This window comes from Rhinolophus ferrumequinum, chromosome 12, assembly GCF_004115265.2.
Source record: "Rhinolophus ferrumequinum isolate MPI-CBG mRhiFer1 chromosome 12, mRhiFer1_v1.p, whole genome shotgun sequence".
Lineage (NCBI taxonomy): Eukaryota > Metazoa > Chordata > Mammalia > Chiroptera > Rhinolophidae > Rhinolophus > Rhinolophus ferrumequinum.
This window is the reverse complement of record NC_046295.1, coordinates 13,957,233-13,984,474: the sequence shown is the minus strand read 5'-3', so window position 1 is coordinate 13,984,474 and position 27,242 is coordinate 13,957,233. Positions and strand designations below refer to the sequence as shown.

At 38.1% G+C, this 27,242-nt stretch overlaps 2 protein-coding genes across 4 annotated transcripts in view; both read right to left on the bottom strand.

Annotated features, from left to right (window-relative positions):
* Positions 1-246: 246 nt before the first annotated feature.
* Positions 247-16,559, bottom strand: EQTN (equatorin). Its single transcript, XM_033123243.1, is given in 7 exon segments — positions 247-526; positions 1,189-1,339; positions 4,630-4,695; positions 6,073-6,123; positions 9,670-9,756; positions 13,031-13,126; positions 16,508-16,559. Coding segments are annotated over 7 exon segments (783 nt in total).
* A 5,474-nt stretch (positions 16,560-22,033) lies between these two features.
* Positions 22,034-27,242, bottom strand: part of MOB3B (MOB kinase activator 3B) — a 183,864-nt gene continuing 178,655 nt past the window's right edge. For all 3 annotated transcript variants that reach the window (XM_033123582.1, XM_033123583.1, XM_033123585.1), the window contains exon 4: positions 22,034-26,058. In XM_033123582.1, the coding sequence (XP_032979473.1) occupies positions 26,029-26,058 (30 nt within the window). In that variant the 3' untranslated portion in view covers positions 22,034-26,028. The remainder of the gene's footprint in view (positions 26,059-27,242) is intronic.

Here is a 27,242-nt window from a genome sequence, read left to right as displayed (position 1 = left end):
TTTAAAAATGAACCAGTCTACAGTGAATACTTTTCATATGTCATTTTCCAGTATTATTTTTACTCGATGAATTTTCCACACCTTAAATTATTTCCTTGTATTTCTTGCATTAAATAATTTTCATAGCTGAGAATTTTATTGAATGTGTCCTCCTTTTAAGATACCAGAAAATTAAAATCTCAGCAGTTTGCAAATCATGACATTCATGTAAGTCACAAAGAAAGATACTTTTTTCATGACAAAAATCTAAGTCTCTTCATCAACGCCAGCGTCCTCATTCTGAGGTAAGTTCTGCTCATCGTTCAAGCCCATGTCGTCATCGGAGGCTGTGGAAATCATGTCCGTCATTCTAGATTTCGACCGTATGTCTGATTTTCTCACTTCTGAAGAAGAGGTGGCCCAAAATGTGCTGCTCTCGGCACTCTTAGAGAAAGATGTGTCTGATATGCCTTCTGATGGTTGAAAGTAAGACAGAGTGGCAAGCTCTGGGTTGACGGAGTATTCACTCTCAGCTTTCATTTTATAACTGAAAAAAGAAAACATGTATCAAGAGTTGTTTTAAATCAACTCTTTCGAAGCTCAACTCAGAAAAGCATCACAAAAATTAAAACAGTGTATGAATTCTGTTTAATATATCGATACTTGATATAACACTGTACAAATGAATAAAAAATGTAAGAAAAAATATACATATATGGTCACGGGAGGTGGAGTATAGCATAAGGAAGATAGTTAATGGTACTGTAACAGCTATATAAGATGTCAGAGGGGCAGTAGCTTGCAGGAGGGGGGTTATCACTTTGTAAATGTCTATGATTTTGATTTGTACACCTGAAACTAATAAAAAAAAAAGTTAGACCCTAAGCAGATATGCTATTTAGAATAGAGTTCATAGCCCTTTTGTTCCAAGGCTATCAAAAAAGGATGCATAGCTAGATTCTGTATAGCCTTTCCAGTTGACTAGGGTGATTTCTATTTCTGGATGACTCTTTAAAATATTGGGGGACATACATGTTCAAGTAGGATATTCCCTGAGAGACAACCGATGCTTCTTTCTGAATAGGGGAAATGGAGCCAACTGAATACCTTCTGGATAAATGAAGGAGTCACGTGTTCCTAACCATCTATTAGAGAGGAGGGTGAGAGATTCGTATATGTTATAGAGACTCCAGAGGTGTGCCGACTTACTCAGTCTTCAGTTTGTACAGCAAGGAGCTAGATACTGCCAAGAAGATGACAAAAAGGAGGAGGGTCAGCAGTGAGATGCCCAGCATGAACTTTAACTTGACATCCTGCTGCCCTGCTTGGGTGTCTTCTTTTGTAGCATTCAAATCAGAACCTGAGAGGAAAGAAGGAAAATGCAATGGGAAAGAGTCACTGCATTCAGCATGTTTTTTTTGGAGGAGTAAGGATTGCAAAGCAACTGCAGAGAAGCCTTTCACCATTGAGAAAATTTAAGGCTCTCGCCCCTACCCTCAGGCAATGCAAAGGAGAAGGCCATAGGCTACTCCCTAAGGCCAAGTGCTCTTCACTTGACACATTTAACCTTCCCAGCGATCCTGGCACAGCTGTCCCTCGCTCCACGTCACAGGATCACAGAAGTTTATGAATCTGCCCATGGCACACAGCTAGTAAGTGGCAAAATCTGGTTTCAATCCGGGTTACCAGATATTAAAATGTATATGTAGCAGACTTCCTCTCTGACTAATAAAAACCAGTTCAAAACGCTAACGAGATTACTATTAAAAAATGTGACGAATTTACACACAAGGGATTCATCCTTCGAAAGAGAAAGATACACTTCTGTTAGGACATGCATTGATTTTTCTGTTAAAAAAAATGGTGTGCCAGGTGCTGTTTTATTAGTGAGGTCAGACCTACCATACTTGATGTTAAAGAAGGAAATGGGAACTTGTTTAACTGTATAAAATAAGTTATGTAATAAAAATCATGTCTGGTTCCAGAGTCAAAAGTCTTTTTACTAAATTTACAAGATCTGACAATTAAGTTCGCTAACTCATCCTAGAAAAAGTGCTATATACCTCATTGCTGAATATCACTACGGTCACACCCCTAGGAAGCTGTGCACCGATGCCAGCACCTAGTCCACCCTTCAAAGCAATTTTGGAACTCTTTTTCTGGAATGGCCATCAGACCTGTCATCATATTATCCTTGATATACCTGAATGTCATCAAAATGCCTTCATTTTAATATTTCCTTTATCTTCAAGTAAAGAAAGAAGTCACTGGGGGCCAGATCAGGTGAGTAGGGAGGGTGTTCCAATACAGTTATTTGTTTACTGGCTAAAAACTCCCTCACAGACAGTGCCGTGTGAGCTGGTGCATTGTTGTGATGCAAGAGCCATGACTTGTTGCAAAAAGTTCAGGTCGCCTAACTTTTTCACGCAGATTTTTCAACTCTTCCAAATAGTAAACTTGGTTAACTGTTTGTACAAATTCATAATGAATAATCCCTCTGACATCAAAGAAGTTTAGCAACATCATTGCAACAAAGCTGCGAACTTAATTGTCAAAACTCACATTAATGAAAATATATCCTCAGTGCCAAATTTCATATTTTTTCTGAATATATGGCTGTCATACTACACCTGTATTTAATGGTGACTTTAAATGACCATGTTGATATTTCTTCCTTCTCCCCAAACATCCTCCCCAAAGTTCCACTATTTTCTAGGTAATGAGTAGTGACAAGCTCCCATGTCCATATTCTCTGATTTATAAAATTGTAATTGTTTCAAAGTGCAATCTTAAACCAAGTGGAGTGAAATGTGTACAATTGTCAAAGACTGATATCTTGACTTTGAGGCAGATTATTTTAGGAATAATGAAACAAATTATGTTAAAATGGGCTGTGCTTCTGAATTGCTTTGCTACTCCCTAAAAGGGTTTTTGTAAAGAGGTGTGCTTATAGTACATTTCGTTTATCAAGGTGCTGGTCAAAACTAGAGAAGAATTTGGAATTCCTAACCACTGGAAATTACAGAAAAGCTAAATTACAAGTTTGGGCAGGATTCCTCTCTAAGCCTCAGTTTTCTCATCTGTAAAATGGAGATAATACCAACTTCATCAAGTTGCTGTGAGGACTAACATAATACTGTATGTTTTAAAGCACCTGGCATATATAATACTATGTTCTCCATACATCATAGAAAATTAGTCATGCTCAATTTCATTACTTGAAAAGACAAAATATTTCTCAAGTGGCATTTCTCATATTTCTCATATATGTCATTCCTACATATAGCTCTTCTATATGTAGAAGACTCTCTCCATTTTCTTGAAGCACTGCAAGGCAAGTGGCTGTACCTGTCAAATAATCCAATGCAGAGCTGATGTGACCGGACCTAGATCCATTACCAGAGTTTCTTTCTTTTTCAACGGTTTATTTGTAGGGCAGAGGTTTGGGGGACATTAATATATGACCTTGTCATGAATTTTCCATTCAAACCAGGAGTTCTTGTACTCCGATAAACACAATTAATCCATTAATGAAAACCACTGCATTCAGTAACAGGAATTCTCTCGTTCACTATTGGTGAGAATGCAAAATGGTGCAGCCACTTTGGTAGACAATGTGGCAGTTTCTTACAAAGCTAACCATAGTCTTACCACACAATCCAGCAATCACGATCTTTGGTATTGACCCAAATAAGTTGAAAACCTATGTCCACACAAAAACCTACACATGAGTGTTTATTAGCAGCAACTTTATTCATAATTGCCAAAAACTTGGAAGCAACCAGGATGTCCTTCAGTAGGTGAATGGATAAACAAACTGGTACATCCATACAATGGGATATTATTTGGTGATGGAAAGAAATGAACCATCAAGTCATGAAAATATATGGAGGAATCTTAAGTGCCTATTACTAAGCGAAAGATGACAGTTTGAAAAGGCTAAATACCATATGTTTCCAACTATATGATGTTCTGGAAAAGGCAAAACTATAGCGATAGTGAAAAGATCAGTGGTTTCCAGGAGCTGGGGTGAGAGAGGAATGGACAGATGGAGGACAGGGGATGTTTAAGGCAGTGAAACTATTCTGTATGATACTGCAATGGTGGACATGTGACATTAAGCATTTGTCAAAACCCATAGACTGTACAACACAAAAAGTGGACCCTAATGTAAACTATAGACTTTAGTTAATAATTATGTATCAATATTGGCTCATAAATGATGAAAACTGCACCACACCAATGCAGGTTTTAGTTAGAGAGGAAATTGAGCAGGGGGAACATTTGAGAACTCTCTGTACTTCCCGCTCAATTCCCCTGTAAGCCCAAAACTGCTCTAAAAATAAAGTCTACCAATTAAAAAAAGAATACTGCATTCTATATATTATTCACCTGCCTACTACCCCATTTGGTTTATCTGTTTCGGGAAGAGAAGTTACAAAACAGGCGAATGGAAATAGTCCCCTGCACTATGGTAATGAGAACAATGCTTAGGAACCAAGGCTTTCCTAAACGGTGAATGTCCTCTCTGATGGGATGGCAGCCGCCACGTACACTACACCTTTACTAGGGGAAACAGTACCACCATGCAGACACTAAAACGTGTGCAAGTATTTATGTACTCATTTAATTAAAGTATTTTGTTCTTACTTGGAATTGGGTGAAATAATTGATCTTTTTCTTCTCCAATATCACTAGTTGGTGTTCCATTTATAGCTGTTAAAATAACAAATTGGTGTTATGGTAAACAAAATTCACTTACCGAAATTGTGTGTGTGTGTGTGTGTGTGTTATACAGTTTATTCTCATTGTTCATGGTAGTTATTTTCTATAAAGTCACACGAACACTGAATTAGTGGATACTGAGCCGCTGCTCCCCGGGCAAACACAGGGTTTGGTTCCTGTGAGCGTCTGGTCACAGCATTTCCATCAACCAATCACTACAAAAGCTTGTTTTATGTGTTTCTGTTTAAAGACACTCTATTTCAGCGCATATGGCTGATTCATTACACTGAACTCAGAGTCAACAGCGCTGTAACTCCTGCCTAAAAGAAGTTTATCTAACACACACGTTTTCTCCGTAAGGTACCCCACAGTCTCTCGGGCTGTGCAACACTAGCCAGCATTTTAATACTACCCTTGGGGGCCACCAACACAAAGCACAAAATCCACGTGGCACTAACTAGACCATGAAAAGGACACTTATTTATAGTATGAGACCTGAAGAAAGAAGGCAGACTGTTGCCTCGTTCTACCTTAGCTGGAAATGTGAGCAACTGGCAATTAAAATTTTTCCTGCTCTGAGCATGTCCGCAAAGGACTGCGAAAGTGCTGCAAGTAGTGATTTTGGAGGGGGAGTGTTACAGATAAATTTTAGATGTTGATAAATTCTCAAATACAGAATCTGCAAATAATAAAGATGGACTGAATATGGTATATATTTCACATTTATAATGCATGCATATAGGTATGTGATATCACATTTATACATGTGTGCATCTTTATATGATATACATATTACATTTATACATGCATACACACAGAAAGGGTGCCAAAAAATGTATACACATTTTAAGAAAGGAAAAAACTGTATTAAAATTGTAATACTCAACATACACCGATAACAAAAGATAAATACATTTTTTGTGGCACCCCTGGTATATGATATGCACATTACATTTAAATGCATGCTTATACATTTATGGTATATACATTAATTTTATGTATGCTCATATTTTGATATGTATTTTGCATTTATTCAGGCATCTCCACGTGCTAACATGCATATTGTTTCCGACACAAAGAGGGACTATATTGGGCAAGAGACTTATTTAAAATTTTTAATCATAAATAAAATTGAATGATTAGATTGCAACATTCGTAGAAGAATAAAACTTTTGGGAGGAGAATCAGAAAATGTGTGACACTTGATTTACTTTCTGGGTTTGCCTTGCATTTGTTATTACATGTGATGATGGCAGCAAAAGGTTGACATTAATTCTTAGTATCAGAACTATTTACACCGACCTTGGCTTTCTTACATCAGACTTTAGAAAAACAAAACATTTTCCCGGCTACCTACTATGAGTTTACCTTTAGCTAACATTGTCCAAAATGCAGGCTCATTTGGACCCTGAGTTGATTCTGTTTAAAAAACAAAATAGAACAAGATAACAAAATAAGGTAATTTGGCTTTAGTATATTTGTGATAGAACATTCATTCAATTGTTTATTAGTTTAGTCATTTAGCAGTTAAAGCTTGAGCTCCCACCATTTGCCAGACGCTGTGGTTGACACTAAAGTTTCAGAAATGAACAAGACACACGTCTTAACGCTCAAGGAACACATACTTGATTTTGAAAGCAGACAATCACTGTTAATTATGTTGTAGGATAAGGAGGGTTTTATAAGAAATGCACAAGTGGTATGAACAGAGGGACCAAATTCAACTTGCAAAAGTTGGAAACCCTTTGAAAGGGAGATGATGCTTCAGTATAGGGTTGGAGGACTAGAAATTGTTTGCCAGGAAAAGAGCCGACGGAGTGGTAATTTCACTGTGAGCAAACTCAGAATCGTGAGCAGGTTTCGTAAGCTCTTGGAGCTTCACAGAGTCTGGAGTAAAAAATGTGGATGGGGCATATGACCAAACATGAGGCTGGAAAGTTCTTCAATGGTCAGATCATTTCAGACTTGAATGCCTGGTTAAGAAGTTAGACTCTGACCCCAAATTTAAGTAGTGAAACTTAAAATTTTACTCATAAAATGATATACTCCAGGTATGACTATAGAGTTGTAACTGTAATACTTTGAATACTTTGTTCAGAGGGTTCTTTAATATTTTCTTCTTCACTTACTTGTAGTAAACTAAAACTTTAGTGTCGATTACTAAAGACATGGAAGAAGAAAAATACCACGATGATCAGATTTCTATTTTCAAATAGATCAAAAAAGTGAATAAGGGGTTTATTTTTAGTAGTGTTGCAGATGCAAATGAATTCAGAGTAATCATATTAGGAACATACTTGGATTGCATGAACTGGAGAAAATAGGGTTTCATGTAATGACAGGTCCACTGTCTTCAATTAAACCACCCATTCAAGACCTTAGAGGAGAGACATCCTGCATTGTTATGGTTTCACAAATATTTTATAAGGAACAATATTCTTGGCAGGAAAATAAAACGATGATTTCGATTTTGCAACCTTTCACTACCAACCCTCCCCACCCCAAATAATCTTAGGAAACACTAATAATTGATTCTGTGCAGAGGAAAAAGTTTATTCTTCAAGCAGGTAGAAATTTTTATGGACTTATTAAAATGTAGTAAATATTTATGTAAGTATACATTTATATTTATATATATTGACGTATTATAATAAATACAAATATACATTTACATATTTATATAAAGGTAATACATTTTATAAAATAAAAATGCATTTTGAAAAGAGCTCATTTCCTACCCCTTGCCAGATACATCTGAAAGTTGACTTAGATTTTCACCGTTAAAAGATTTTACAGTGACTTTAAATTGTAGCAGTACAAATTCTTTAAGCATGCTATTACTTTTTGAAATACTCAGAGTAGTGAAACAAAATTTTACTCATATAATGATATGCTCCAGGTATGACTACAGTGTAGTAACTTTAATACTTTGTAAAGATTTTTCAGAGTGTTCTTTAGGATATTCTTCACTGGGTTTTCCAGGAGGTGATACAGTTGTTTCATTGACGAGTTTATCTAGGAAAAGGGATAATGCATTATCAGCATTTAAAAATACTGACTCAACATCTGTGATTAGGTATATCTTTAAGCTGAAAAACATGGACCAAAGAAAGGGAGAGAGGGAAAAACCAAAGAGAAAAATATTGACAATTTTTTTGAGATAACTTAAAGGAAGGGCAAAAAAGAATAAAGTTTTTGTGATAAAGGGTTGCCTGAGGTAGGGTTCCTATGCCTATGCTTTGCAAGACAGAAGAAAAGCTGGGAGCATGGGGCCACAAGCTCCCCTCAGGGGTAAGGAAGATCTATTGGATTAGATACATTGTTTCAGACGGTTCCTGCACAGACCTTGAAGGGATACTATCAGCCCAGGACCGCTTGGATGCTGGTCGGTGTAAAGACATGAAAAGGGAGGCAGCATCAGTGTCCTGGTAAATTGGAAACATATGCACGTTTACTACTCAAAACAGAGTTTTGGATACAAAGATGTGGGGCTTCAAATCAAGCATTGGCAGGCATGATTTAGTACATATCTCATTCTACAATGTGTCCTTCTGGACGTATGTTGGGAAGAGTGTATTTGGGGACAATTACGACTGGAGGACTGTATTTCCCGCCACGAAGTCGGCCTGGAATTTCAGTTATCGTTTCCAAATGCAGGAGCCAGTAACGTTCCACATGCAACCCAGGCAATCCCACCGTAGTGGGAGTCCTTCTGAGAGGCAGAATGAATTCAGCCTGAGCCTACAAACAGCACCATTGCAGGTATCTTGTTGGCAAAAAAGGGTGAAAAAGAGAATCTGTTTCCAGAGTTGACACTGATTCCGGCAGGACTGGAACAAATTGGTAAGTAATCCTTAAATTCTGCTGTGGAACTCTTTTACTTAGAAAAGTGGATTGCCTCAGCTACCCACCTTGCCCTCAGAACTTTAGGGACTAACAGAATTTAGTCAAAATTATTCCAGAGATATCAATCTCCTTCAGAGGCTCACTCCTTTCTATACAATGTCCCATCCATGTCAGCATGTCACCCTCTCTCAAAGCCCGATTTAAAATAGCAACAGTTTATTCCAATCCAACTTTCTTTGACAATCCTTGGGGGACCTGAATTGTGGTAAGAGAAGTTAGGGTTTTGATATCTCTTCCATGGGTCCTCAATAATGGGCCCTCAATAATCCATCTCCTAAGGGAATTTGAGGTACCTGCTCTGTTTTCTTAAACCGACTCTGTGTCTTGTCCCAAACAACTCAAGATGTTTTTTGCTTGTACAAGCAAAATTCCCATGAGTCATTTGTCTAACAATGTATGTCCTTGAAAAGCCCCTATCTCATTTATGTCCCAAGGGTTGAAATTGCTCAAAATATTCCATTATTATCAAGTAACTTTATTAATAATTTGGCATTATGGAGTCTGGCTTTTACCAATATTGAAATTGTCAAAGTCAAACATTTTTTCCTATTGACTTTCATCCTCTTTTCCTTGTCTTGTTTTATGCTTGTGTTTTTCATAGATATGAGCTGTTGACATGTCAAGGTGAGAGGTGTGTTATATGTACTTTGGAGACTTTTAGTGGCCTCCAAGGTCACATGCTGGCAACACTTTTATCTATGAAATAGTTATGCTTGTTGGAAAGATGCAAAAAAGTAAGTAAGAAGCATTTGAAGCTGAAGGTGTAAAGCAGAAAGGAATAAAAATGTGGGTCTAAGAAAGACATGTAATTTTTTAGAGTCCTAAATTTAGTTATTTAATTTTTATTTCCATGCAAACCAAAAATATGAGGCTAAGAAATGTGAGACCCTCTTTGCCTTCTGAATTTATCAGTGCAATAGCCATAGAGTCTCCTTATCTGGGAACTAAGACTTCTGATAGTTCCACTAAGAGCTTTTTCTGCCCAATACTCTTTAGCACCGTTTTCATGTCTTGCTTTAAGGGCTTTTCATATTTGCAACAGTGCTTTTCAGTACTTACAGTTTCTTAAAGCAAAATTCAGATCAGTTGTTGCTCTCACGGATATTTCAGACTGGGTGCCATTTGGATTTTGTGTTGTGAACACATCTAAAAACATAAGATCAAAGTTTTCAGCAGCTAGCTAAGTCACTTCTTGTTCCTTTACATTTTTCTGCATCAGATTTTTTTTTCTTAAAACATACGCACTAATTCCTAAAAAAGAATAATAAAATACTTGAGACATTCTTCATCTACAAAATAAGGAAGTGAGGCAAAATAAGGAATAGGGTCAAAATTCATGGGGAAAAAAGGTAAACTAGTTTCTTTTTACTAAATGACTCTTTCTGAGAAGAAATTATTGAGGAATTTATAGAAAAAAATTGTTTAAGTGCATAATAGGTGCTGAAGTAGATTTGTATTATAGATGTGTAATATTATCACTGTTTGTATTGACACTACAACAGTCAAGTAAGAAGCATTCATTTGCCCTTGAATCTTCTGTTAGACTATAGAACAGTTCAGCTTAAGAAGCATATGCTTCAACAATCAAGGTCTTCCATATACATTCACATTTACATATGCACATAAAGAATTCTGATCTTAAGAATTGTCAGTGCGGTTGGTTGTAATTCAAAATTAGTGGACATATCTACCTAATCAGAATGAAAGTAAATTAGATCAAGATGGCAGAACGAACATACACACGTTTTTTTTTCCAAAATCTCATGAAATGACAGAAAACTTTATACATACATGAATGTATATGTGTTTAATACGTACGTATACACACACACACACACAAACATACACAAAACAGTGCTGTTAACGTATCATAATTTTTGAGAAATTTCTGAGCTAGATCTATGGAAGACAAGAAAGGAAGTCACAGCCCAACATTTGTATGTTATGAAAGTATAAAAATTAAAACACTGGTATTTTTGCAGGGAAAGACAGATCAAAGAAACAACAGAAAGATAGCAATGAACTAAATTTTGAATAAGATTTAGATTATATTAAATCTGAGTTTCACATCAGTCGGGAATTGTTATTAGACACTTGGTGAGCTTCCTTGAAAAACAACGTTTTAAGCGTATTTTATGCCACATACAACAATAATTGAACTTAAGACCTAAGAGTTAAAAACAAAAAATATGAAACTATTTTAAAAAGCTAGGAAAATAATTTAATATCTTGAATTGGATAAGGCCTATCTAAGAAACACACAAAATGCAGAAATTGTAAAAGAATTACTCAAAAATTGTAAAATTTAAAAATTTCTCTGTGATTAAGATACTTAAATAGGTTTAAAGATAAGCAACAGCCTGGGAGAAAATTCTTGTTACTTTTACCACAGAGAAAAGATTAATATACTAAATATATAAAAAAGCCCCTACAAATAAATGAAAATACCAGTCTAATAAAAAAGTACGCCAAGGATAAGACCATACAAATCACAGAAGTAGAAATTAAATGCCCAATAAATTCAGAGAAAAATACTCAACCTCACAGTAATCAGAATGAAAATTAAAAGAGTAATGAAAATTTCTTACGCAGGCACAAAATACGATTAATACCATTCATTGTAGGTGAGATTGTGGAGCATTTGTGGGGCATGTAAATCGGTAGATACTTTTTGGAGGGCGAAGGTGGTTTCTATCAATATTTTTAAAGATTTACCCTTTCCTCAGCAATTCCAGTACTTGGAATCCATCCAAAGAGAGGTAGACCCAAGGGTACATGAGAAGACCATACAAAGGAAAAACTGCCCATCATTTAATTCTTTCAAAGATAGTGAGAAATTATGGAACATCATTCTATGCAATATTATCTATCCATTAAAATAATGAGGTCGATGAGAAAAGAACTCCGGAGTTGTTACATGAGAAAAATAAGTCATAATACAATTCTTTAGTATGATCCCTTTCTTGTTTTTATATAAATGCCTGTGTGTGTGTGTGTGTGTGTGTGTGTGTGTGTGTGTGTGTGTGTGTAAGGAAGATTATTTTTCTTTTAATTAAAGTAATCATCAAGCTTTTGATGTATTTACCCTCTGGGTAATTCAAAATAGAAGTACATCCTGAAAAAGAAATGATTGCCTCATTTCACACACAGTAGAGACAGCCTGGTGGTGGATAGATTAGACACCACTCCAGATTCTGTTTTTTTTTTTTCAGTTTCAGGTGTACAAAACAATGCAATAGTTAGACATTTCACCCCTCACAACAGATTCTGTTTCTTGATGGCTATGAAACTTGGCAATTGACCTCTCCGAGCATCAGGGATTTTTTTCCCCTATAAAAAATGGATAACATTTCATCAAAGGAAAAATAGAAATACAATTTATGTATGACAGTTTTTTCACTACTTGAGTGTATATGTATGTATCTTGATTGTATTTCTATTTTTTCTTTGTTAAATGTTAACAAAGATCCCAGAATTAGATTTAATCTTAATTGAAAAGAATTTTTAACAAAAGTTTCTTATGAACTTTTCACATTTTAGAATGATGGACCTTATATGGACATGGAGAGAAAGCCCATGTGACGAATGGTGAATAAACTAAAGTTTAATGGACATTTCAAACATCTCAAAGTCATCTTGCTATGGGTTGAATTTTGTCCTGCGTGCCCCCAAAAAGATATGTTGAAGTCCAAACCCCCAGAACCTCAACATTCAACCTAATTTGGAAACAGATATAATTGGTTAAGATGAAGTCACACTGGAGTAGGGTGGACTCCTAATCCAATCCGAATGGTGTTCTTTATGAGAAGAGGGAAATTTGGACACAGAGACCCAGGAAGGATGCCACGAGAAGAAGGTGGCAGACTAGAATTCTGCTGCTACAAGCCAATGAATGCCTGGGTCTATCAGAAGCTGGAAGAGGCGTGGAAAGATCCTCCCCTAAAGGCTTCGGAGAGAGCATGGCATAGTCAAAACTTTAATTTTGGATTGTTGGCTTCCAGAACTGTGAGAGAGCAAATTAGTGTTGCTTTGAGCCACCCATTTTGTGGTACTTTGTTCCAGCAGCCCTGAGAAACTCATACACATCCCCAAATAAATTTTGGTTAACTCACCTGAGAATTAAGTCAATTGTTACTCATGTGCACAAATAACCATAACGCTACAATGAACCCTATGTGGATTATAGGCAATTACCAAGAGAACCTTGTTAAACTTCACAACATCTCATGACAAAGTTATAGGAAATAAGTATGTCGTTTTACACACTGAAAAGTCTATAAGGTGAATTAGGATTTAAGAAGTAGGGAATAAAATGATTTTTTTTTAAATAAGAGTTTTTTTTTAAAAGAGTTAAAATAAATCAAACCAATATAATCAGCTTTTGTACATTTATGTATTGCTATTAACTTTAAATACTTACATTGTTTTATATCTTTATAATAATCCCCATTTTTCTCATTAGCAGGTGTATTATCCTTAATTTCTTCCTGTTTATTTTCTTCAATTGTATCAGACTCTGAAAAAAAGCAAAAATATGTTGATTCCTTTTACTACTTTCTTTTTCTAACTGTATTTTTCCCCCCACAAAGTATTTGAGGCAGAGATTTATATTCTAAATTATACCATACTTCCAATAATAAACTTTATATCATTCCATAGAAAATTTCCACATTCCAATTTTCTAGGATAATGGGTCATTTTCTTATCTGTTATTTTTGTGAAAGCTTGAAATGCTTACCCACCTTCATTATTGGGAGTCACATCACCAATCTCTGAGGAAAAAACCCCAGATAAAAAAATATACAACATAAAATTCATTGGGATGATGTGATTTATCCAGTAATTTACTGTGTCTCCTCAGAGTTTCCTTTCTGTTGGCCAGCGGGTCCTATAACTACTTAGGACATTATGACATCAATGCCAGATGGAGCTCAGAATGCTGGGGAGGAGTTTCCAAAAGCTTTGTGACTCAGTTTAGTGTCTATTTTATCTTTGGTACTTTGATGGTTTTCAGTTTTTTAAAAAATAAACCATTATAAGATTTTCTTTGAAAATTAAAACTATGTTTTCATGAAATAATGTGAATTATTGGTCCCTGGATTTTATCTTACTTTATTTTTAATTTAAAAAAATTCAGTTGACATTCAGTATTATATTAGTTTCAGGTGGACAGTATAATGTTTAGACATTTATATAACTTACGAAGTGATCCCCTGATAATTCTTCTGGACTTTAGAGAACCATTAATATTGTTAATAGTAAAATGAGAACACACTTTTGGTTTTCAAAGCATTACAGCATTGTATGTTCTTTTGGATAACTGAAATCAAAATGTCTGTTTAAAAACTAATCAGAGATCAAAATTCAACCTACATGCCCTGAAAGTTCTGGTTCATGGGCTATCTTAACTATAATTCCTTAGGAAAAGTTTTATGAAATTCTCCTTTTGGGGAGTTTTAAGACCTACATTCTTTATGAAATATAATATTTGTTTTGCTTAAAACATTTTTACAGTGAAACCCATCTTTTACCTCACATACAGATGGAGAAAAGTATCCAATAGTTAGTCAAAAGAGGATTGTGGTATAGATATGCTTAACTCTATATTTCTCATAAAATGACTCATATGATCAGCAATAAAGGCAAGAAATCAAACGGACAGGATCACTGATATCGCTCTCCATGATATTAAAGCAGTATCAACTAACTTTCCCTCTTTCAATTGAAATTATTGTTGAGGTACTCTTTCTGATGGGATGGACACCTGTTCTTGACATTGGAATCAGACAGGTTCTATTTCTGTGGGACCTGGCCCTTGCTTAATCTTCTGCTGAATCTGTGCCACACGCTGCCTCCCTTGTGGGGGCCCCACCACACTGGTACTCTTCCAGCCCCTCAAATGTGCCATCCATTCTTGCCCAAGGGTCTTTCCCACATGCTGTCTCTTTGCTTGGCGTGCTTTTCCTTCTATTTGTTTGGTTAACTCCAGATAAACCTGAAGGTATAAGCCTAAATGTTAACTCCCCCAGGGAAGCCTTTTCAGTCCCAATACCAGATCAGAGTCTCCTGTTTTTATAGTGTCTTGAGCTTATCCTTAGGGGACTCATCACGACCATAAGGAATTTTTTGCCTGTTTATTTGCTTCCTGACAGTTTGCCCTTGCTAGAATATAAGCTCTGTGAGACTCTGCGTATCTTGTTTACTGCTGGATCGCCTGGCCCTAGCACATAGTAGGTACTAAAATGAATGTTGGAAAACAGATGTGAGAGGCTCATTCACGAATTTTATAGGACTGTTTCTTAAAACAATCCATCTTACAAGCTGAAGGCCTAATTTGGGGACTAAATTGGGGGGGGGCGGGCAAAAGGCCATCCTACTAAAAACTCATGGCGACATGTGCTGTGGACCTGGTAGGATTGTGCCATCCTGTCCCTCTTCCACCAATGGAACAAAGAGAGACTGGAAATGGACACTTGGACGTGGCTCTTACAGACCTGCCCCCTCTGCTTCTCGGGGTTGTCCTTCCACACGGTGAGGGCATCAGGTAGAAGCGGTGAGGCGACATAAAGCCACACATGGATAGTTTATTCTTTACACTGCCATCACCCTACACAACAGTCTGTAGAACCCAAGAAGTCCTGAGAATCTCACCTCTTTACTACATAACTACAATTCTTCCTCTTGTGATCCGATCCTTTATCTGTTACACAACCCCTTTCCAAACTCCTCCCTGACAGTTTTGCTCTGCATTGACTTACTGTTTACTTGGTATGTGTGTGCTTTTTCATGTGATAATGTCATTGTAAACGTGGGAAGAGGTCCTATTGTCACGGCAACCAAGGGGAGTGCTTGCTCAGTTCAGGCTCTACTGAAACCACAGACTCCTGCTTTGCTCTTGGCTCACCTCACTTGTGTGGTTGCAAGTAGGTCCATATTCTGCAGCTGTCTGTCTGTTTGCTTCATGCCCTGATGACAAATACTCATGCCTTTGAATTAATTCACTTTATAAATTCCTTTCACTCAACTCTATGCATTCCCTTCTCCCAACATAAGAAACGCCCCTCCAAGTTAATACTGCAGAATAGTTGTGCCAGCTCCACCCGGGAAAGCCTAGCTAATCCTTACCTTATCCTGGTTCCATTTCAGTAGCTCGGAACGAGCATCTTATGACACACAAGCTGCCACATCCCTTCCCTGGTACCACGACAGGGCCAATACCAGGAGACACAGTAGTGCCCCTTTATCCGCGGTTTTACTTTCTGCAGTTTCAGTTGCCCGTGGTCCACTGTGGTCTGAAAATATTAATTGGAGAATTCCAGAAATAAACAATTCATCAGTTTCAAATTGCACGCCGTTCTGAGTAGTGCGATGAAATATCACCTCATTTTACTCCGACCCTCAGGGGACACGAATCATCCCTTTGTCCAGCATCTCCACGCTGCATACGTTATCCGCGCATTAGTCACTGAGTCGCTGTCTCAATTATCAGACTGACTACCATGGTATTGCCGTGCTGGTGTTCAAGTTACCCTCACTTTACTTACTGAGGACCCTCAAGTTATTCACATAACTTTTATTATAACCTATTGTTTCACTTGTTCTATTTTATTATTATTGTTGTTAATCTCTTACTGTGCTTAATTTTTAAGTTAAACTTTATCATAGGTATTATGTATAAGAAAATCATAGTGTATATAGGGTTCTCTACTATCCACAGTTTCAGGCACCCAATGGGGGTCTTGGAACATATACCCCGCAGAGAAGGGAGGACTACTGTACTTGCTTCTGGAAGACTAAATCTTGTTAGGAATGGAACTGTTTTATTGGATAAGTGGAAGGAGTGAACCCCTCTGGATCAAAGGGGCACGAGCTCTCCGGCTCCTCTGACTGTTCTTACCTTCTTCCACAGTCAGGTGGTCTTCCCCAGGCAGTGGCCTGGTTACCAACATCTGCAGCAGGAGCAGGAGCCCACATGTTTCCTCCCCTTGGACCCATCAATTTGACGATCTGAACTTTCAGAGGCATTTCCATCAGACTCACCCTTTCTATGCTGTGAAGGAAACATTCATTTCATCTTGTGTAGCATCTTCATCATTGCCTTCCAAGGTTCTTTTGGGCTTTTCAGGGGCAACTAATTTTATGATAGTCAGGGGGAAAGAAGCTTGGTCACCAGGATAGCAGGTGAACATTCTAAAAGGAGGAATAATTTTTTTAATAAGTAAAGTGTGTGTATTGGATGTGATAGAGCTGGGGCTCTAGAGACAGGTTGCCTGGGTTCAGATCCCAGCTCCACCACTAACCAGCCACGTAACCTTGACTAAGAAGGACTCTTGTGACTAAAAAATGGGAATAATAACAATGGTATTTAGCTCATAAGATTGTGGTGAAGATTAATTCTGATAACCCAAGTAGAACACTTGGCAGGAGGCCTAGCACTAAATGAGAGCAGGGACTGTCCCTGGGTGAGTCACCATTGCTCCCCAGCGTGACCAGCACTCAGCCTCCACATCTGCAACAGATTACAGAACAGTCACCGACACTTTTCTCAATGAACAGTTGTGAGAATGGGGTGGGGGAGTCCAAGTCAAGTACCAAGCACAGTACTTGGCACAAAGTAAATTCTCAGTAAATAGATTCCCAGCCTGTCTTTCCCCTGAAATGCCTTCTTAATTGGCCAAAAGCACTTGGCACACCCATCTGCTCTGCTTCTAGACTTTTCAATACAGTAACTCGAATTTAGACACAGCAGAGGATATTAATTTAAAAGTTACTTCATTTATCTTCCCTTCCTCTTGTTAATGGATGAGAAACTTCAGTTGTTTTCATCCATGTTTCTCTATCCAAGTCACTCAGAACTTTCTGTAGTCACTTAAGAGAGATAATGAAAATTGCAATTAAATACAAAGAGCCCAAAGGCAGTATAATCTTTCTTCTGAATGAAAACAGACAACATGACAATGACCAGCTTGCAGCTCCTCGGGGCTTTCTGGATTTGCCATTTTTAATTTATTTCAAACCAATAAGCTCACAGGGTTTTGCTGAATCCAATGTCCAGTTAATGCGTTGCCAGTGCTTAATACCAAAGCTACAACTTATGTTTATCTGCACAACCTTAGGAAGCTTGTGCCAGGGTTGGAAATATGTTAAAAAATTATTCCTGAGAGCGTGAAATAGGGCTTGCCTTTTGAATGAAATTTTCTTTATCTTCCATGGTTCAATAGTTGCTGAATCTAATGGTTCACTATTAAAAAACAAAGGCACAAACAAACAAAAAAAACCCTACCTGCTCCTCTTTTAACAAATGCTGCCTCCTTCTATGTTCTGTAGTTGAATCATTTTGTGGACAACATACATGAAGCCCTACGAATTGGAAGGTAAATGTCATTCGTTCCCTCACAGCATACTGATTTCATCCCGCCTTAAAACACAGACTGGCATTACATCCTGACATATTAAAGATCCCCTGATGCAACCAGGAACCCGAGAACATTTATGGTCTGTGTAACTCCTAGTAACCTGAAAGGATGCTGTACAAGTCAGGTGGATGGAATGGATGTTGCTTTAAAATGTAAATGTGATTCCTATTCATTTGTAAATTTAGTTTATGGATTATATGCATTAATAAATTTCACAGCTGCACTTTGCTCTAGATTCTCAGTTGCATATTTCTAATTGTTCATGTTCCTACATGTTTTATCCTATGGCTGAAGAATTAAAGCCAGTTAATTTCTTTAGTAGACAAGGAAAATTAGCAAAAAATTAACTGGGATAGTTCTACAAATCTCTTATTGTCAAAGCTAAGATCTTCTGCTTTTGGTGTTTCTGCTTATTAATTCTTCAAAGTCTGCTTGTTTCCCTATAAGGATGACTAAAATGCGTGCTTTTTCCCCATTTCACAACAAGGAGCAAGATGTAGACATTTCTTAGGTACACTTCCAGTTGCTCACAGTACACCCTGTTCCCTCCTTGGGTGTCCTGGATTTTCAGATTGCCTTCCTGTCTCCTGCCCACTCAGGGGCCCTCACACCACTCAACACTCGTCATGCTCACTTTATTGGTGTCCCCGTGAGATCCATTTTCCCACTAATCTCTGGTCCAGGGTCCACTTGGTACTTATGAATGCACATCTTGTGGATAATTTATGATCTCACATGGACTAATCAGAGGAGCACTAATGCAACCATGTTAACAAATAACCAGGAAAGAAACTGAAAGCTGGATTGCTATGCCACATGGAGCCCATTGTTCATAGAAAGGGAAACGACTGGAAAGAGAGCCCAGTGCCTAGTGGGTGAAGGTGATCCCCACGGTAAAGAGTGTGGGCTCTGAGGCTCACTTGTGTGGCGTTCAATCCCAGGTCCATCACTTCCTTGCTTGTGACTTTGGGCAAATTACTTAAGTAACCTTGACTCCACAATGGGGATAACATAGATAACGAAGCTCCTGGGATTGTCGTGAGCATTCGATGAGATTATCCATGTCAAATGCTTTGAGTGTACTTAATCTGTACGGAGTAGGTACTCAATAAACGTATGCTTTCAGTGTATCATCAAATCGATATTATCATTATTATACATTGCTTTTAACCTCTCTGAGAGCAGACCTTAGGCACCTATCAGCCATGTGAATTCATTCATTCATTGAAGGTTTATTGAGCACTCTGCCATGTACCAGACGCTCTCTTCTAAATGCTTGGGATATATCAATAAGCAAAATAGACAGAGATCCCCGATGTCATGGAGTTTATATTTCTAGAGACAGACAATAAACACTAAGCCTAATAAATAAATAAATTACACAATATAAACGCTAGGGGGAGAAGAACATTTGAGCAGAGGAAAGAGGATCATGAGTCCTTGTGGGCAGGTGCCATCAGCAGAGACCTCACTGAGACGTGACATTCGAGTAAAGACGTCAAGGGGGAGAAGTTAGCCGGGAGACTATGGGGGCCGTGGGGGAAGGTCCTCCGGGCAAGGAAGGGCACAACTGGGAATGCTGGAAACATGACTGTGCCTAGTGTGTGTGAGGTCAGCAAGGGGGCTGGAATGGAGGGATGAAGGGGGAGCTCAGGCTTCGAATCTGCAGGGTTTTGAGCAGAGAAGGGGCTATGTTCTCATCCAAGAACATAGGGCAGGCCTGCACAGTCCAGTTCCTCGTTTCCAGCCAATATTAAAAGGCCTCAGCATCTTTCCCAAGGTTTGCCTTAACCACAGACTCAGGTGGGGCACACGTCCCTTTTGTACGTCCGTGTGATTATACGTCTAATTAAGACAAGCCCTAAGTGAAATAATTAGCCTTTAGACAAATATTAAGTCACAATTTATGAGTTTTCTAAATGCTGCTGCCTCTCGTGGAAATCAGCCTATAGATTTTAGCAATCCCAAATATGTACACCCTTATAGAGACATATACAGTAAGCACAGTCCCAGAGAATAGTTTTCCAAAATACTGTTTCTGAGTTAATAAACATAAGATTTTTTTGACATCTTTTCCCTCCATATTCTATATGTTTTGAAAATGCTTATTTTTACCCATTGCTGATTTGATAATATGTGAAGTCATGTCTCAATCGTATGATATAATTCATACGATTGAGATATTGAACAGATATTGAACAGATATTGAACAGATTGAGATATTGAACAGATATTGAGTAGATAGTGAACAGATTGAGATATTGAACAGATATTGAGCAGATATTGAACTTATTCTAGTATGAATTGAACTTATCTAGTAGATATTGAACTTAATCTAGTATGCAGCAATACAATTATAAACTCAATCAAAGTTTAGCTAGATTAAATAGGATTTCCTCATTTAGTTATTAATTTGTTAAGTACTGAGAATTTTTGCTTGGTTTTGTTATCATGAAAACTCAGCTGATGAACACTGCATTAAAATAATGAGAAATTTCAGTTAAAATGATGTATTCCGCTAAAATCTACTTCACGATGAAGAAGAAAATTCAGACAAAATATATTATTGTTATAGTAAATGACACTACCATTGATGTTCAGGGACATTTCTTTATCATTTTGGTCAATGTGGCAATGAAGTTTGCTTGGAAGCAGAGCTGAGATTTTAGGATAACGGAAAGAGTGGAGAGATTTAATGATCAGCTTAACTTCTGTGGGAGTTAAGTTTCTCGTGGTAGCATCAATTTTGCTGTTCCAGGACTACTGCAAGATGAAGAACATATTTGTTAAAGAAATAAATCGAGCACACACAATAAAAGACAGAATAAATGATGGTTATGTGTCTTTTATTTGTGACATTTGAATTCTTAAACTCACATAGAACTGATTTCATAAATATCCTTTAGTTTTATCTTGCTTTTCTAATTGATTTAATTGTTTTAGTCTGTCCTTATAGTCAAATCACAAACAGAACTAAAAATACGGTGATCATGTTTTTCTGATGCAATTAGAAAAGATACTGGAAAACTTTGAAATTAGAACACTAAAGGCTAATACAACAGCTTAATTGTCAGATTAGAACTGGACCCTTCTCTCTAAAAGTTACGAAAATTCTTATTCATTGATTAAAATCGTCTTACCCAGAATAAGTCCCCAGAGGGAAACAGCCTGTTATAAAAGTTTTTTGATATATTTTTTAAAGCAGGAAAAAAAAACTCCACAAAACTATTATTTCCAAGAGACACTTTGTTTGGCCAATTCTAAGAGAGAATCACTTATTTCATTAAGGATCAAAAATGACCCCAAACCAGATGACAACAGTATTATCCAAGTGACACATCTGACTCCTTTTAGTGATTTTTGCCTTTGTATGTATTTCTGTAAGACATAGACACACTTTTCCTACGATATACATATATATATTTTTAAATATATATATATTGCCACAGTGTGATGTCCAAGGAGTATGGATGTGATGTAAGGTTAGAGACCACAGAAAGTGATATGCTTCTGTCAATGACCAGAATGATGGATTGTCCACAAAAAGATGAGCAGACTCTATCCAAGTGCTTTATCAATTAAAGAGGTGTTTAAAACACAATAAAACAGTGTAGTCTTATGAGAAATATTAAAGATAGGAAGGAAAGAAACTCAAGATGATAGATCAAAATGGTTAAATATAATATAGATAAGAATTTAGTGTGGGCAAATAGAAAGTTTATAAATGTATGAACATAAAGTCAGAACTTAGCAAAGACACGGTGTAGTTTGGACAAAACATGCAATAATTTCTTACATGTTCACTGTTGGTTACATCCATAATGCTCAGTGACATGGAGAGCTTTGGGAAGATTACAAGTCGGGTTGCACAAGTTAGCAATGGGGCAACAAGACTCTGCAGAGAACTTCGCCAATGGGAGAATGCTACAGGAAAAAAGGCTGAAGGACAATTGGTAAGGGCCTTCAATATAGAATGAGTGTCGAATAAAGCTCTCGTGTTTTCACTTATTCTATAGTCTGTAGATCTTTCTTAATGTGGGACTCTAAGAAAGGTGAGCTCTAAGGGACTCTAAGAAAGGAGTAAACTCAAAGAGAATACTTTGGCTGTACTTGAATGGAAGGATTTGAGATGTTGTAAAATGGGTTATACCAAAGGACACTACAGAATTTCTATGCATGAAGATCTTTGAGAGGAGACTCAGTTTTTCACGTGAAATGTTACTGATGTGTTTTGGGAGGGTAGAAGGAATGGATTAAGAAATCTCTCAAAGTTGCTTCCATTCATCCTGGCCCTCAGAAATGAGAAAATACCCTAGGAAGAGAGAATTAACCAGCTTGGAAGCAGAAACTGACTCTACATGAGTATTTCTCAACCTATTTTCTTATCATTGTCATCCTCCTAAGGAGACTTTTTAGACATTTTATTCCTAATCATCACCCTTTCCTCGTGAAATTTTAATACCACATATTTTCTTCATATCTGTGTATGCACTGTGTCCCTTTGGAGGGCCGTGACTCCTTGCAATATCTAAGGTTCCCCGCCTCTCCTGCAATCAATTTTTGTGCTCTTAGGCAACCAGCTTCAATGAAAATGCTTTCTACAATAAACCATGGGTCTGAATGGGAGGTAACTAAGGGTGGGAGAGAAAAAATTGTTACATCTATTCCAACGTTGAATACATGGACGATACAAATTCCCATTAGCCAGCATACTCACGCATTGCCTGCGCAGGGAAGCTTTTGGCTTCTCCTTCCCTCTGTTCAACTGAAAGAGATGAATTCTTTGTCACTGCTGTATCTTCTAACTGCCATGGTTGTAATCTTTGGAGATCCTGGACCTCTTTGAGAATATTAAGAGAGGAATGCACCTATGCACAGCCTCACACTCTATGAAATGTATGTGTACTGAGTTTCAGAGCTTCAAAATGAATTACGGAACATTACAATGACTAGATCAGGCAGATAACACCTGAACCCATTGATCAAGCTTAATATCATAAAAAGAGACAACTAGACATTATAGGCTTCCTGATGTGATGCAATAAGAAAGAAACAACATCACTTATGTAGTATTCTTGCTAAAAAAAAAATGATTAACATAAATATAATAATGAAGAAAGAATCAGAAAAACATTCCAGATTGTGGGACATTCTACAAACAAAGCAGCCTGAACTTTTTAATGAGTGTCATAAAAGACACACAACACACACACACACACAGAGAGAGAGAGAGAGAGAGAGAGAGAGAGAGAGAGAGAGAGAGAGAGAGAGAGAGAAAACTCTAATCCATTAACTAAAGGGAATGACAACAAAATGCCATGTGATTCTTAATTGGATCCTGGATTTATAAAAGCTACAAAATGTTTTAAAGTATTTATAGCTTTATGCTATTTTAAAGTTTTTAAGTTTTATGATATCTGCAACATATTTTGAAATGGTTCAGCAATAAGAATGTATATTTACAGAGAGAAAAAGAAAATATGAAAAGGCTAACGATTAAAAACAATGTTAACAACTGATACACGTAAGTGAAGGGTATATGGATGTTCATTGTAACTTTTCCTTTTCGAAGTTTCCATTTTGAAATTTCTCAAAAGGAAATAACAGCAAATATATGTATAATTCAACTAAAAAAAAAGAAAAGAAAATGGAAAATGAAGGAGAGCCAGCCAAGTTCCAAGGAAGAAGTGTGGTGTCAGTCTCAGAGCACAGAGTTGAGATGCCTGCCGGGCTGCGGGAGGTCAGATCCTCCATTTACAATGAGATGTACTTAAGATGTAGTCAGGCCAAAGAGATAAAAAACTCCTGTCATGATTTTCTTTAGAATTTGCCAAACAAAGTTCTGTGGGAATAGAAATACACTGCAATTGAAAAATAAGAGTAGTGTGCCAGAATTTATTCTAGAAGAGTTGATTAGTGCAATTAGTAATATAACCAGGAGTAAATTATTCCAAGAAGTTTAAAAATATTTGGATTTTTAAAATTGAGTGGAAATGTCATATGCACAAACAGTTAATACAAAATAACCTTAAAAAGAATCAATAACAAATGTCTTTAGAGTCCAGCATCCTACTTGATTAGGCATTATTTAAATGCAGAAACAGTCAATTTTTTATGCAAAACTCCTATGGTTTTCCATGGTGCAGTGCTTCCAAGCCCGTCCCCCCGCACACCCCCTCTAGGGTCGGGCTCCATGCGGTCATTCTGTGTCCCACTGCTCAGCATTCCATGTGGTACTTACTGCGTATTGCAGGGGCTCTTATTTCTCTGTTCTCAGGATCCTTAGGACAGTCAGATATTCTTTCAGCCAAAAGCGATGCTGAGAAAAATCTTTGCCTATCTTGTCCTCTCAAAAACAGGAGGGGGGAGGGGTGTTTGTTGTTGACCAAAGCGCAACAATATGGAGAGAGGTAGCAGCATTTGGATTCCATGAGACAATTTTGACGAGATACGAAGCAAGGGTTGGCTTGCTGGGTTAGGTCAACTGTGCCCAGACAGTCAGCCCTTTCTAAGTTTGGACAAAGAATGATTTCATGCTTTCGAGGCTCTTGTGGCAGCCACACATGGCTTTAATACATTACATATAATGAAACAAAATCAGAGCTGTTTATTCTTTAATCAGTATTACATTAAAATGAGATAATACATTCTTATCTACTTCCCTCCACCAACTGCTATTTTGTCAAATTCAAATGATCACCTGAAGGAGTATTGCTACCTAGTCACAGGCCTTTGGGGCCACCACAGTTTCAAGAATGAATCAGAGAAGGCAACATTTCATCAACAAAAACTCACTTAGGTTTTAAAAGGCAAGATGTAGCACAGAACAGTTCTTCTGTCTACTGAAATAGAAAGCTTGGGAAGGATGGAAGAAGGAAGTTAGCTCCAGCTCCACGGTTACCTTGGCAACTGTGGCACAGTCATTGGGACAGAAATTAATTTCATGCCACAATATAATCTGGCAGACGAGGGGAGAGTGCGGAGGAAGAGGAAGGAAACATTGACTGCATTTAGAAGCTCAGAGGGCCAGCTGGAGAAGTGACAAGTCAATACGCTGGGAGTCTGAGTTACGTGCACTAATAACCAATTGTCGTTTTTTTTTTCCTTTTTTACTGAAATTTTAGTATTAATATTATGCAGAGACAGCCATGACTCCCTGCCCCTTAATAAAGAACAAACACTGCACTAATCTGGCTCAGGGCATCTGCAGATCATCCTTGGTCATTTACAATTTCCTTTTATTTCTCTCTTCTGGGAAACAGGAAAAAATATTTTGAGTGGAAGAGATAAGGAATGGTGTGGTTATAAAAAACACATTCAGTTCAGGGTGAACTGGCAACAACCAGTCTGTTCCCTGTAGGTAAAGTGTGCAGACCCAGTTGGGGACAGAGATGAGCCACGCTGTGGAGTGTCCCTGATAAAAATGCCTATGAGGGAAATGGTTGATGCTACAGGGTGGGGACTTAGGTCTCTCACAGCTCCACAGCCCTGCACGAAGTTAGGCCACAGGATCAGGCTGGAAGCTTTCAGGGACCTGAAAGGAAGGCATGTTGTAGAAAAACTTTCTGCGCATCCAGAGTTCCAAAATGCATTGGGTTCTTAGAAAACATGTACAGAAAAGTTGGCCAGCTGATAAGACAGATAAGTGGAAAAGTACAAATAGTATCTCAGTCTGAAAACCTGAATTCCAGTAAAGCTTGGGTTGCAGGTCCCAGGCAGAACTGCGACACACTTAGGAGGCTTCCTCCAAAGCGAGGAGGGTCGAGGGGTGGTCCTTCTCTCACGCTGTGGTCGGCCAGGTCCACAGGTCGTGGCTAGCAGCACTCAGGGTTAAGAGCATACAAAGTGAGTGGGGAATATCTCTCAGGAGTCACGGCTTGTCTCCATCTTGCTGTTCCTGGAAGTAGGTGTGCCATTTCAGCCAGGGAGGTCTCCCTCCTGTCCATCTGGGACTCCAGGAGCAATCAGCTTTCCTCTTTCTTCCGAAGGGTAAGACGGGGCGTTAGTGACACATCCTGCTCGTCATCTCTTTCTGGAAAGCAGGGGGAGAAAGATGGTTAGGAGAAACTAAAGCAGAGGAATGACATGTTGAAAGATTTTGACAAAACCCTCAGTATCTCTGCAACATTTGAAAAAGAGGTTGCAAGCATGGCCCACGAATAAGGTTTAGCATGTAGATGTCTTCTGTTCAGTTTCTGGTTTTTTCTTTTTTAAAACAAAGCAATGTTTAAAAACATGGCTAACTTGCCAAAAATCCAGATTGTTCACTTTATCTGAAATATTGCAAGATCTGGAGCCAGTGGGCAACTGGAGTTGAAGAATGGCTATTCGCTTCAGATAGAGAATATGTCCTCAAGTTTGCCCCAGTCCCCACCACTCCCAGTTGTCTCTCCTACAGGAATCAAGTATCACTTACAGGTTGATAGGATCATTGGATTTAGACTGCTGTTTTTCTTAGAGAACAATTTCTTTTTACCTAAGTTTCCATCAAAGATAGAAAAATGAAGGATAGCATAAGTGGGAATAATTAAGACAAGCAGGAGGGAAGACATTTCTTAATGGAAGCCTATACCAGGGGGTCTGACATGCAACCACCTTGCTTTTCACCCATCCATCACTTGCCTGGTTCTTGTGTGCATTCGCAGATCCTAAATGTGCCATCTGTTCTCTTTCTCTGGGTCTTTGCACAGACTGAGACTCTTGCTTCTGGCCGGCTCCTATCACATCCTGCCTTCTTTCCTTGGCTAATTTCCATTAATTTTCTCAACTCAGGCAAGAAGACTTTCACCTGTATGGCAGACCTTCCGACACTTCCGCCCCACCCACTGTGGAGTTAGCCACGCCCTCCACTTGTGCCCACCTGGAGTCTTGCATGCAGTGAGCTGGTATGTACATCTGTGGGTGTGCGTGGACTGTGGGCATGTCTGTTAGCCCTACTCCACTGTGGGCTGCTAAGTGTCAGGAAAAAGACATTCATTTGCTCACTCCATGTGCTTTCATCTTGTGCCTCCCACCCTCAGCACAATGCCTGGCACAGTGAGTGGTTCCTGGCACAGAATGGCCTGGATGCCAGGCTGGAATGAGCCCTGTGTCGTGCAGCATTTGGGAGGACATGTTTAATGTCATAATTAGATGAAGGAGATGCATCCAAGTTGAGGATGGGAGTGCCCAGGTGCTCACAATCTCTTAGAAAACACACCAATGTGTTGGCTAAAG